The 13,358-nt window shown below is 37.7% G+C and overlaps 2 protein-coding genes across 2 annotated transcripts; both read right to left on the bottom strand.

The window, feature by feature from the left end:
* Positions 1-3,084: 3,084 nt before the first annotated feature.
* mapda (N6-Methyl-AMP deaminase) lies at positions 3,085-9,321 on the bottom strand. Its single transcript, XM_055193169.2, has 10 exons — positions 9,131-9,321; positions 8,887-9,017; positions 8,285-8,345; positions 7,390-7,477; positions 7,043-7,124; positions 6,842-6,968; positions 6,673-6,753; positions 6,432-6,570; positions 5,513-5,613; positions 3,085-5,398 (listed from the first exon to the last, which is right to left on the bottom strand). The coding sequence occupies exons 1-10, from the start codon at positions 9,173-9,175 to the stop codon at positions 5,207-5,209; spliced, it is 1,047 nt and encodes a 348-aa protein (XP_055049144.2). The 5' UTR covers positions 9,176-9,321; the 3' UTR covers positions 3,085-5,206.
* Positions 9,322-9,581: 260 nt separating this feature from the next.
* Positions 9,582-11,562, bottom strand: cplx3a (complexin 3a). The gene is made up of 3 exons (XM_055193170.2): positions 11,183-11,562; positions 10,257-10,344; positions 9,582-10,165 (listed from the first exon to the last, which is right to left on the bottom strand). Exons 1-3 carry the CDS (start codon positions 11,338-11,340, stop codon positions 9,941-9,943), a joined length of 471 nt encoding a protein of 156 aa, XP_055049145.1. The 5' UTR covers positions 11,341-11,562; the 3' UTR covers positions 9,582-9,940.
* Between the last annotated feature and the right edge of the window lie 1,796 nt (positions 11,563-13,358).

Below are 13,358 nucleotides of genomic sequence, written 5' to 3' on the forward strand. Positions count from 1 at the left end.
CTCTTTGGTATCAATATGTACCTCTGAGGTACTAATATGCACTCTATATGTGCCTCTGATGTACTAATATGCACTCTTTGGTACCAATATGTACCTCTGAGGTACTAATATGCATTCTTTGGTACCATGTACCTCTGAGGTACTAATATGCACTCTTTGTTACCAATATGTACCTCTGATGTACTAATATGCACTTCTGATGTGCTAATATGCACTCTTTGGTACCAATATGTACCTCTGAGGTACTAATATGCACTCTTTGGTGCCAAAATATGTACCACTGAGGTACTAATATGCACTTCTGATGTACTAATATGCACTCTTTGGTACCAATATGTACCTCTGAGGTAAAAATATGCACTTCTGATGTGCTAATATGCACTCTTTGGTACCAATATGTACCTCTGAGGTACTAATATGCACTCTTTGGTGCCAAAATATGTACCACTGAGGTACTAATATGCACTATTTGCTTTGGTACCAATATGTACTTCTGAGGTACTAATATCCACTCTTTGGTGCCAATATGTACCGCTGAGGTAAACATATGCACTTCTGATGTGCTAATATGCACTCTTTGGTACCAATATGTACCTCTGATGTACTAATATGCACTCTTTGGTACCAATATGTACCTGTGAGGTACTAATATGCACTCTTTGGTACCATGTACCTCTGAGGTACTAATATGCACTCTTTGTTACCAATATGTACCTCTGATGTACTAATATGCACTCTTTGGTACCAGTATGTACCTCTGAGGTAAAAATATGCACTTCTGATGTGCTAATATGCACTCTTTGGTACCAATATGTACCTCTGAGGTACTAATATGCACTCTTTGGTGCCAAAATATGTACCACTGAGGTACTAATATGCACTCTTTGGTACCAATATGTACCTCTGAGGTACTAAAATGCACTCTTTGGTACCACTATGTGCCTCTGATGTACTAATATGCACTCTTTGGTACCAATATGTACCTCTGAGGTACTAATATGCACTCTTTGTTACCAATATGTACCTCTGATGTACTAATATGCACTCTTTGGTACCAATATGTACCTCTGAGGTAAAAATATGCACTTCTGATGTGCTAATATGCACTCTTTGGTACCAATATGTACCTCTGAGGTACTAATATGCACTCTTTGGTGCCAAAATATGTACCACTGAGGTACTAATATGCACTCTTTGGTACCAATATGTACTTCTGAGGTACTAATATCCACTCTTTGGTGCCAATATGTACCGCTGAGGTAAACATATGCACTTCTGATGTGCTAATATGCACTCTTTGGTACCAATATGTACCTCTGATGTACTAATATGCACCTTTGGTACCAATATGTGCCTCTGATGTACGAATATGCACTCTTTGGTACCAATATGCGCCTCTGATGTACCAATATGCACCTTTGAGGTACTAATATGCACCTCTGATGTACCAATATGCACCTTTTAGGTACTAATATGCACCTCTGATGTACCAATATGCACCTTTTAGGTACTAATATGCGCCTATGATGTTCTAATATGCACCTCTGATGTACCAATATGCACCTTTTAGGTACTAATATGTGCCCTATGATGTACTAATATGCACTTTTGATGTACCAATATGCTCCTTTGAGGTACCAATATGCACCTCTGATGTACCAATATGCACCTCTGATGTACCAATATGCACCTTTTAGGTACTAATATGTGCCTCTGATGTACTAATATGCACCTCTGGTGTACCAATATGCACCTCTGAGGAGCTAACACGCACTCTTTGGTACCAATATGCGCCTGTAATGTACCAATAAGCACCTCTGAGGTACTAAAATATGCACTCGTTGGTACCAATATACCTCAGATGTTCCAATATGCACCTCTGAGGTACTAATATGCACTTTTTAGTACCAATATGCACCTCTGAGATACTAGCGTGCCCCTTTGAGGTACTAATATGCACTCTTTGGTAGCAATATGCTCCTCTGATGTGCTAAATGCACTCTTTGGTAGCAATATGCTCCTCTAAGGAACTAATATGCACTCTTTGGTACCAATATGCACCTCTGATATACCAATATGTGCCTCTGAGGTACTAATATGAACAGTGAAGTTTTCCTTTTGAAAGGTATACCACCCACTGACATCTAGGGACAATTTTTTAGAATTTGTGTGGCAAATGTTTTAAAGGACAAACTCCTTTTTTCAATTGAATTAAATGAACACAGACAACGTTGAACAGTATGTCAACAATAATCATATTTGTCCCCTTTTTATTTCTCCTCGGGGATTGTAAGAGAAACATCTGAATCAAAGTTCCATTCCAGAATCTTTAAAGCCATTGCTTATCCAGAGCTAAGACAGATCAATCTAAGCAAGATTGTCTGGAAATATCAGAGTATCATGCTCTTTCTAGGAATAAACACATTAAACCATCATAAATCATCACCACTATAGTGATAATACAATTGCCCTTATACAGTATACATTTCACTCTGCTCTCATCACAGCAAAAACAAATGTTCACTCGTGCAGACAGAGCCAAACCGTTTGCTAACACAACAAATGCACCAGAGCATTGCTGATATGACATCAGCTAGTAGTCTAGCTTCTGTAGTCTGCATGTGTTTGCTGTCATTACCAGCTTGTCAAATATGCTTTACAAACACAAACAACATTACAGATATCCATCCTCTGTGGGATATCTGGGCAGCTGCCAGCCCCTTGTAGCTATTTAAGCCTATGGAAAGGAATCACATAAAAATGTGATAAGGCAACAAAAGTTTATTTGGTGAATGAAAACTAACCTAAAATGATGGCTTCATTATGAAAAGAAAATAATAATAAAGTGCTGTATGAAGAGATCCTGATTGATATGGTGGGACAAAGAGTCACAAGCAATTCTGTCAGTATTTCGGGAAGGGTAAAGATCTGTTTTAACAGTGACAATAGCAGAAAATGAGGAACAGTCTTATTATTATTACCATATGTTATGGTGTGCTCTGTTTTAAGGGGGTACCGCAAGTCTCCTCATTAGGGCCATTAAAGTATCCAGGTGCTGCATTTTTCCATGACTTTTTAGTGTTTTAAAGTTTCTAGAATAGGATTTTTAAAATCATATATTGCACTCTAACAAAGCCATTTCAAAACAATTAAATATTTTAGACCCAAGCATATCTTCACTAACAAGCAACAGAAACCACTAACAACACATAAGACCAATTAACTGAAAACAACATGAATGCACATTAACAGCAGGCTCGCCAGTTATCTCGCTAAGATCGGAGAAACAATGAATTACTGCATATCTCAGGCAAACATTCTTAAACGGACAAAATCAGGTTTGTGCAGGTCTTACGTTTAAAGACCTTAACATGGGCTGTGCTGTTTAGTGAATAAGTTGACCTCTGGGTGTCCCTTTATACTGTGGGCAGAAAGGCACAGCGCTGTTAGTGAATAACTGAGGAATGTGAGCTGGGTTTCCATTGAAACGTGAAGTAAATCTGTTCAAAACTTGCAAAAAAAAGAAAAAGCAACCAAATGTGAATTAGCTGCATTTCCATCAAGTTGTTAGAGTGAATGATGGTGGTATTGGTAACCTAGTAACCAACAGTAGATAAATTAAACAAGGCACGCTTAGAAAAGGAGACAGGAATGCATTTAGTTACGATTTGCCACCTTATAAATTTATTAGTGGGGCTTATAATTGCCAAACTGAATGCTGTGCACAGAAAAGGAAAAGAAATTTTTTTGATGCAGGCACTAGCGGCAAAGGCATTACAAACATGTTGAGCCCCATATATGAGAAAGACAACGTCAGTTGCTACAGCTAGACGATCAGTCATGTGGGTTTAATATTCGATACAGCTAGTAGCTGCGTTTCTATTACAGATTTGCGCAAAAACTTGTGTGAAATTACGACATTTCCATTAAAGAGCACCTTTTGCAGCGATTTTTGTGTGAGCATATCAGTGAACACCCCTGACCACTCGATGAGTTTCACGTCTTTGTAAATTAAAGTTTAATGCATTTTAGGAAGGATTGTTCCTGTGCACCTATACAGCCATTATAGAGGTGGGAGGTGATACAAGAAACACCCGAAAATTCTCGGGCCAGCATCATATGTCCAAATTTCAGTCAAAACCGTTCTATTTCATCATAAACAATCTGAAAACACGGCTTTAAGTGTAAAATAAAAATACTGAACTTGTCCTTTAAATGTAAAAGAGAATTAGACGTCCAAAGGCATTTCTTTTACCACTTGCACTTGGCAATGTCTAGACGATAACGTCAACCTTAAGAAACTTTGCAGTTATTCTATTGACTTCTGGCGTCCAATAAACCTACCCAAGAACAGGTTCAGAAAAGGTAAACGATTACGATATAAACACTACAACTTTAAGTTACTACTACAACTAAACCCAGCTGGTCATGTCTGCCTAATGAAAATGTATTCACCTTAAGAAATTCAACCTTAGAAAGTAAAAGAGCTGCTGCCCTCTGGTGGCAAAACAATTTGGGGTCTCAAGACACAACACTAGAGCAATAACAGTTTAAACATGTTATGTTTTACACCTGAATGCATAAACACTAAAATAAATTAAGATAAATTATTTAGAAATATTAATCAGGTTACATTAAAGGTGACATTTCACAAGACTTTTTTTAAGATGTAAAATAAATCTTTGGGGTCCCCATGTATAAGAAGTTTTATGTATGTGACGTTTTATCTCAAAATACCATATAGATAATTTATTATAACATGTTAAAATTGCCACTTTGTAGGTTTGATTAAAAATGTGCTGTTTTGGGGTGTGTCCTTTAAAATGCAAATGAGCTGATTATCTTTGCACTAAATGGCAGTGCTGTGGCTGGATAGTGCAGATTAAGAGACGGTATTATCCCCTTCTGACATCACACGGGGAACCAAATTTTGATGACCTATTTTTTCACATGCTTGCAGAGAATGGTTTACCAAACTAAGTTACTGGGTTGATCTTTTCCACATTTTCTAGGTTGATAGAAGCACTGGAGAACCAATTATAGCACTTAAACATGGAAAAAGTCAGATTTTCATGATATGTTCTTTAATAGGTGTGTATTTAACAGCTTTTTATATAAACATAAATATTAAAACATTAAGATCTGTATACATTTTAATTCTAAAATCGAGGCTGTTTGCAAAATTAGCCGGCGTCATTAAACTTCCTCATTGGAGAATCTGTGGCCTGAGCTCCACCCACTTCTTCTCAAGCCTCTGTTTGATCGGCTCAGGGGCGAAGGCATATTTGATGGCTTGTTGGGAGAGTCTCCACACAGCCTCCTGATTCAACCCAAAAGTAGAAGCAGCCAACTGGTACTCCTGAGAGAGGTCTGAACAGAACACCCCTTTATCATCCGTCTAATGGGCATAGTAATGATAGTTATTATCTAATAAAACCTGCAAACACTTAAATAGTTTAAATGGAAATTTAAATAGCTTTGAAATGTAAAATAAGGGACAAACAAAACTCACACAGAGAACACACGGATGTCCACGGTTATACCAGTACTGGAAATGATGCTTATCGTATGAAGACACGGTTTTACCTTTGACATTGGACGTCAAACACATCTCTGAAAAGAGAGGAGTTATATTGAAATTGCTACATTTAATAAACATTTTTTTTACCGGACAGGGCTTATCCTAGTCCCAGACTAAAATGCATGTTTGGGCGGCCTTATTTTAAAAGCATTTTGTCCTGACATATCTTAACATACACTCACCTAAAGGATTATAAGGAACACCTGTTCAATTTCTCATTTATGCAATTGTGTAATGGTGTGGGAGATGTTTTCTTGGCACACTTTAGGCCCCTTAGTGCCAATTGAGCATCGTTTAAATACCACAGCCTACCTGAGCATTGTTTCTGACCATGTCCATCCCTTTACTACCACCTTGTACCCATCCTCTAATGGCTACTTCCAGCAGGATAATGCACCATTGAATCATTTCAAATTGGTTTCTTGAACATAACAATGAGTTCACTGTACTAAAATGGCCCCCACAGTCACCAGATCTCAATCCAATAGAGCATCTTTGGGATGTGGTGGAACTAGAGCTTCGTGCCCTGGATGTGCATCCCACAAATCTCCATCAACTGCAAGATGCTATCCTATCAATATGGGCCAACATTTCTAAAGAATGCTTTCAGCACCTTGTTGAATCAATGCTACATAGAATTAAGGCAGTTCTGAAGGTGAAAAGGGGTCAAACACAGTATTAGTATGGTGTTCCTAATAATCCTTTAGGTGCCATTGTTTTCCCCCAAAATGCAAACCAGCATTGTTTTTTGTAAGGTATGTTTGTAAAAATGCATAGTCCTGGATTAATCTGAACCCAGTCCGGGATTTAAACATCAAAACAGCTACACACTAAATCTCTATATTCATACCGATGGGAATGTTTTGCTTGCAAACTTTATCCACAAGACTATCTGACCCTCCAACCTCCGGATGTAGAAAGGTTCCGTGGCCGATTCTATCAGGCGGCAAATCCAACAACAGCTCAGACTCATCGTTCTGGGAAGGTATCTGAAATGCACGTTATCTCCAGTAAACACCGCATGGGCACGCTTACAGAAATAGTACACAAAATCTAAGAGGCTTTCAAATAGATGTATATTTTCTCCATACCTCTGAGAGATGCAGCGCCAGCTTCAGGCCGCAGTTTTTGGCTTTTTGAAGTGCACAGAGCAAATCTTTTCCATGACCGACCTGTTAAAGATCAAAGATACCGAAACTGCAGCCGGAAGCAGCACGTCAAGTATGAAACTTTTCGGAAAGTATGATAATTTGTGCTCACTGTTGGGTCTCCGCTGAGGTCAAGTCCAACTACCATTCCGTCACTGGAAAGCAGGAATTCTTCTGCCAGCTTCACGGTCTCCATGGCAACCTCAGGTCCATGTCTGCGGTCCACAGCCACAATGAACCTGTTCGGCGAAAGCAGAACTTATTATTACAACAAACATATGAAGCTGGTAAAATAAAAAAACTTAAAGGATACCTGACATCAATGTCAACATCCTCTTCTTTACACTGGCGAATGGCTTCGAGCACAGTTTCAATGTATCTTTTCTTAGTGAGACCTTTTTGTAACAAAACAAATGTCGACAAAAACAGACAATGGTTATTAAAATGACAAAAAAAATATGAAACATTGTTTGTCATTATGACTTTAGTGGAATACAAGAGGAAGTTTTAAAGAATGCTTACACACTTTCTCATATAGATATAAGTAAATGTGTACTGAGGATAGTCCCAAAATCTCTTTGTTTTCAAGAAGGTAAGTTCACGGAATTAATAATAGATTAACATAATGAACTTTTTCTCATTAGAAATTGTTTCCGGTACCTGTGCCAGTCACTTCCCGAGGTGTGCTGCGTAATTCCAAATATTTCACTCCATCAGCTGCAAACTCTCGAATGACTGATTTGGCAACCTATTGAAAAGTATTTTATTTTTAACTCATTCTTAAAGGGTAGTTGACCCCAAAATCAAGTTGTTACAAACCTGTATATATGTCTTTGTTTTGCTGAACACAGAGAAAGATATTTTGAGGAATGTTTGTAATCAAGCCATTTTAAAGCACCATTAACTTCCATAGAAGGAAAAATGTGTTCAGCAGAACAAAGAAATTTATACAGGTTTGGAATAACTTGAGGTTGAGTAAATGACATAATTTTCATTTTTGGGTAAACTACCCCTTTAAAGGGCACATATTATCCAAATTTCACTTTTCCAACGTATTTGGGCATAAATGTGTGTTGGCAGAGCGTGAACACAACCACCCTTCAATGAAAAAAATCCATCCACCACTTTATTTTTAAGCATCATTACACCAAAGCAGTCTCATTTGACATACTGTTTTCATTCTCTTGTTAATGTGATGTCACACTGATAAAGACCCGCCCACGGCCACTGTCTGACAGGCCTGCATTACCATAGCTTCTGCCCTTAGTGAGTTGTGCACTGTTCGTCATGTCTCAATAGTGCGATAGTATTGTTTCAGACTGTGTTCACAGGAATCAGACCTATTTCAACTGAAAGCGCTTACTGTCTCTTTTTGTAGGGGAGTGAGGAGCAATATGTCATTAAAGGTACAGACACAAAAAAAGCAAGTTTTTGCTCCCACTCAAATAGGGGCATTTTGAGTTGAAACTTCACTGACACATTTTGGTTACATATTACATCTTGTTCTTGTACCCTTAAAAGTGCATGAGAAGAAAACACATAGAATGCACTTTACCATTAGTATATCCTCTTCTGAATCAACCAGCTGGTGGATTGCTTTAAACACTTGAAAACATCTGTTAAAGAGAACCAGTAACAATTAGGGGCTCTCAAAAGGAATATATGAGTGTAAAATGGAGCACACTATCTAGAACACTTGCTAGCAAAAATAAATGTTTTCCTCTTTAAATTGCATATTAATATTGGAACTCCTATTAATAATTTTACAAACAGCTTATAGATTAAGTGAATGTTATGAATAGATTTTATGAGTGTGGCCGACTTCATGCGGCGGCTGCGCATACCGATCGTCGATTGACATCAGAGTACCGCGAGAGCTCTCGCATGAATTCATACAGACCGCTGCTGGCTAGAGAGGATACAGCTACGGCCAAATCTCGCGAGATGTTGCGTTTAGGGTTCGGTTTGGGAGTAGGATTACGATGAAAACAGCTGTTCTGGCTAGATCGGATACAAATACAGCCTAACTCACATAAAATGTTTGGTTTGGGGGTCGGATCAGAATTAAAACAGCGTTCATCCGGCGAGATTATGGTAGTGGTTGTATCCCTTCTAGCCACAACCGAACACACCCTTTGATTTGTGTTTATTACTGACTCGTCCAACGTGCGGCGCTGTCCGCTGCGGATTGCAGTCATGTTGTGCTTGATGTTCAGATGAGGTTTTTGCTTTATGAGCGTTTCCATAGTGTCAAAACTCACAGAGCCATTAAGATGCGCATGGAGTTCCTGAAAGCAAGACAATAATGAACTCAATTTCAGTTACTGTGATCAATTGAATTACAGTAGACTCTGAGCTCTGGATTTACGTGTTGCATGGGATTAAATTAAGTGTTTCCTACCACTTTAGGGAGCCGACGATAAAAGAGATCAGCTTCGGTATTCATCTTTGTACGCCGTCGCGTTTATAAAATCTGGTTTTGTAAAGATTTGCGACTGTTAAACACCGATTGACTGAAGTGGCTATTTGGCAAACATATACGGAATATTTTTCCTGTTGCACCGATATTGCGCCACACACAAAAATAAGCCGGAAACATAATCGACCTTTAACTTGGTTCCGCATTTATTCAAAGTGAACTGGCTTTACCTGCGAGGGCAGATTTATAATTTAACCTTAAAAATTATAATAAATAAAAATAAATTATAAATAAAGTTTTGAAAAAAGAATAAACTAAGAAATGACACTTTTACACTGCACATAAAATGACAAGCACACATTAAAACTATACATAATCATGATCTCTTTATCCTTAAAAAACTCATAATATGTAAAAAAAAACATTAGCAGGACATATTTCAGTATTTATTTAGCAACTTAAAGTAACAGTCCAGACTGGTTTGTAATATTATATATAAATACATGTTGGTATATATTCCAAGCACTGGAAAGTTATTAACCTTTTATTATTGCCTTCATTTACCATTTTGTCAAAGCATAGCCTGCATACATACACCATTGCAAACATTATTTGCAAAAACAACAAACACAGAACAAATGTACTTATGTTTGCATCTTATTACAGACGTGCTGTTTCAAGATCCGATTCATTTATAGCCTCCTTTAAATAGTGGCTAAAATCATCAAAGCCATCTGATCTGGAATCAGCAGGTGAACTCTCATGTGCTTGTTAAAAGTATATAGACCTAGGCTACATAACCTCACATTTTTCAGCAGACTGTTTGAGGTCTTCAAGGGTACTCTGAGCCTTTTCTTTAATCTGATCAATATCTATATTTTGAATGTTGGTCAGCTGACCCAGAACAGACTGCTTGCTTTCTTCCTCCTGGTTGTCTTCGGCGATCATCTTGGCGAGCTCTGTGGGCAGCTCCACATCATCTCCCGCTGCCTGAATCTGTGTGTCATCCAACTCACTCTGTGGATTTTGAAAAAAAAAGAAAAATTAATAACAAAATAAAACATGAAGAAAACATTTTTTAATCGTCACAGGGTTTATTTTTATTTACTTTTGGAAGACGATATTTTTCCCTGAAATGGCTCCTAACTGTGGCCCGTTCGGCTTTCTTCTGGGCAACGCTGGCATCTCGCTCCATCCTTGAAAAATCACACAAAAAACATAGCTCATCTCAGGTTTATTTGTAAAAATGATAAAACATACACTTTTGCAAAACATCATCAAATATTCATGTTATAAATAGTCATTTAATCTCTTCATGCTATAAGATTCTGCTCAAACAATGTTGTTATCTGCACTTGTTTTATTTGTCTAGGGCAGTGTAATACAAAACCTTTCAAAACTGCACACAGAGGGAAAAAGCTATATATGCATTTCTGTGGAGGAGAGATCGTCCTCAACACCAGATAAACATGCAGAGCAAGGTGACATGCAGTATTGATCGAACCATTGATATACAGTAAGCTCTAGATAAACAGTGACCTTTTCTGCTTCTGTTACATTTAAATGACTTGCTGTGCAATCTTTGTATTACATTTAAACAAGAGGAATCAAGTACACATCATTATATAAATATGAAATGTTTTTGAGAATTATTATATTGCATAAGGATCATGGTCCTCAACAGATATCAAAGCAAATGTTAACTGTAATGCTCTTGATAAAATCAGATATAATATTTTATAAAATATAAACGTTATTTTTTGTGATTAACTGTTTTCTACATAAAATCATCTTACAACATGTAAAGAATATTCTGTGACCATATAACCATGATAACTTTTATATTGACTGAGTAAGGCCATGTCAAAGATTGAAAGTAATATGAAATTAAATCGTAAAATCAGACTTTCATGCTCCTAATTTCATCAGTAGATTATGAGACTGTAGCCTGGATTACACAGACAGGGTCATATATATTAAAATTGATTAAAAAAAAGAAAAGAAGTGTGTCAAAATGAAATTGTTAAATCTTACTTCTCCTCTGCCAGCTGTTGTTGATATTGCTCAAACTCTTCTGGTGTCATCCCTTTGGCCCCTGCATCAGACTTCTCTCCTTCAGGTTTTTCTTCTCCAAGACCCCCGGTAAGATCCTTCAGTTGCCCCCCTATCATGTGCTTTAACATAAAAGCCATTGTTTTGGTTTGTCGAATACAGCCACAAGACTTGTTGTTTCTTCGTATAATATAGCAGAGGAATAATCTCTTGAAAAACTCTCTCTCAAAAAACTTACAGACTTGAAAACACAAACACAACAAAGAAATGTGTCCTTGTTATCCTGTCCTTAAGTTTCAACACTAGATATTCATGCAGAGCGCAGATGAATTTGCAGAACCGTCCTTCTCTCTCTCTCTCTCTCTCTCTCTCTCTCTCTCTCTCTCTCTCTCTCTCTCACTCTCTCTCTCTCTCTCTCTCTCTCTCTCTCTCTCTCTCTCTCTCTCTCCTGTAGTGCATATAGACTTTGGGCATTGCTCATTGCAAAAAAAATGTATATAGCCTATACAAATTCAAGGTGCATGTAGGTGAGATCTAATGTGTTTCATATTTCACTAAAATTCATTAAATTCTACAACTAGCAGTACACTACCTGGGTGCTAAGATTTGCAATAAATGTGCTATTTGTTTTAGATTTGTGACATGCGTTATCAAATGTACTATACTTAGTGCACACTTTTGACTTAATGGGTTTGTATTGATAAAGATCTCAGGTTCATTAATGATGAGCAGTAGTAATGATGTACACTCACCTAAAGGATTATTAGGAACACAATACTAGTACCGTGTTTGATCCCCTTTCTCCTTCAGAACTGACTTAATTCTACGTGGCATTGATTCAACAAGGTGCTGAAAGCATTCTTTAGAAATGTTGGCCCATATTGATAGGATAGCATCTTGCAGTTGATGGAGATTTGTGGGATGCACTTCCAGGGCACGAAGCTCCCGTTCCATCACATCCCAAAGATGCTCTATTGGGTTGAGATCTGGTGACTGTGGGGGCCATTTAAGTACATTGAACTCATTGTTCAAGAAACCAATTTGAAATGATTTGAACTTTGTGACATGGTGCATTATCCTGCTGGAAGTAGCCATCTCAGGATGGGTACATGGTGGTCATAAAGGGATGGACATGGTCAGAAACAATGCTCAGGTAGGCCATGGCATTTAAATGATGCCCAGTTGGCACTAAGGGGCCTAAAGTGTGCCAAGAAAACATCCCCAATACCATTAAACCACCACCACCAGCCTGCACAATGATAACAAGGCATGATGGATTCATGTTCTCATTCTGTTACGCCAAATTCTGACTTTTCCATCTGAATGTCTCAACAGAAATCAAGACTCATCAGACCAGGCAACATTTTTTCCAGTCTTCAACTGTCCAAGTTTGGTGAGCTTCTGCTGTTGAAGCCCATCTGCCTCAAGATTGTGCGTGTTGTGGCTTCACAAATGCTTTGCTGCATACCTTGGTTGTAACAAGTGGTTATTTCAGTCAAAGTTGCTCTTCTATCAGCTTGAATCAGTCGGCTCATTCTCCTCTGACCTCTAGCATCAACAAGGCATTTTTGCCCACAGGACTGCCGCATACTGGATGGTTTTCCCTTTTCACACCATTCTTTGTAAACCCTAGAAATGGTTGTGCGTGAAAATCCCAGTAACTGAGCAGATTGTGAAATACAATCTTTCCCCTTCTGACATTCAGTTTGGAGTTCAGGAGATTGTCTTGACCAGGACCACACACCTAAATGCATTGAAGCAACTTCCATGTGATTGGTTGATTAGATAATTGCATTAATGAGAAATTGAACAGGTGTTCCTAATAATCCTTTAGGTGAGTGTATACTGATCTGTAAAATAAAATCTGCATGTATTACTGTGCCTTTCAACTGTGTGGAAACACAATGCATATTTATTAAGATAAATAATTTAATATATGCTGACCTATTAATTTTAAGCTACTTTAGTTGATTATATGACTTATGGCGTCTCTTTCTTTTGTCTGTCTGCTTTAAAACAAATTTGAAAGCTTGGGGGGAAAATGAGCATTGCATCATAATTTCTATGAATATTAATATCATTTTTTTATCCAGTGAGAAATCTCCTTTAGCATTATAAAAATATATATTTGCTAATGATGTCTTTGTTTTGAATTGTT

This window comes from Misgurnus anguillicaudatus, chromosome 6 (genome assembly GCF_027580225.2).
Source record: "Misgurnus anguillicaudatus chromosome 6, ASM2758022v2, whole genome shotgun sequence".
NCBI classification, from domain to species: Eukaryota; Metazoa; Chordata; class Actinopteri; order Cypriniformes; family Cobitidae; genus Misgurnus; species Misgurnus anguillicaudatus.

Bases quoted from the DNA above. Each gene is read 5' to 3' on its own strand.
- cplx3a (XM_055193170.2), bottom strand. From the start codon at position 11,340: ATGGCTTTTATGTTAAAGCACATGATAGGGGGGCAACTGAAGGATCTT. The intron at 10,345-11,182 runs GTAAGATTTAAC...TGATTTTTCAAG, and splicing joins CAACAGCTGGCAGAGGAGAA to GATGGAGCGAGATGCCAGCG. The intron at 10,166-10,256 runs GTAAATAAAAAT...CAAAATCCACAG, and splicing joins AAAAATATCGTCTTCCAAAA to AGTGAGTTGGATGACACACA.
- mapda (XM_055193169.2), bottom strand. From the start codon at position 9,175: ATGAATACCGAAGCTGATCTCTTTTATCGTCGGCTCCCTAAAGTG. The intron at 8,346-8,886 runs GTCAGTAATAAA...TCTCTTTAACAG, and splicing joins CAGCGCCGCACGTTGGACGA to ATGTTTTCAAGTGTTTAAAG. The intron at 7,478-8,284 runs GTAAAGTGCATT...ACTTTTCAATAG, and splicing joins CAGAAGAGGATATACTAATG to GTTGCCAAATCAGTCATTCG.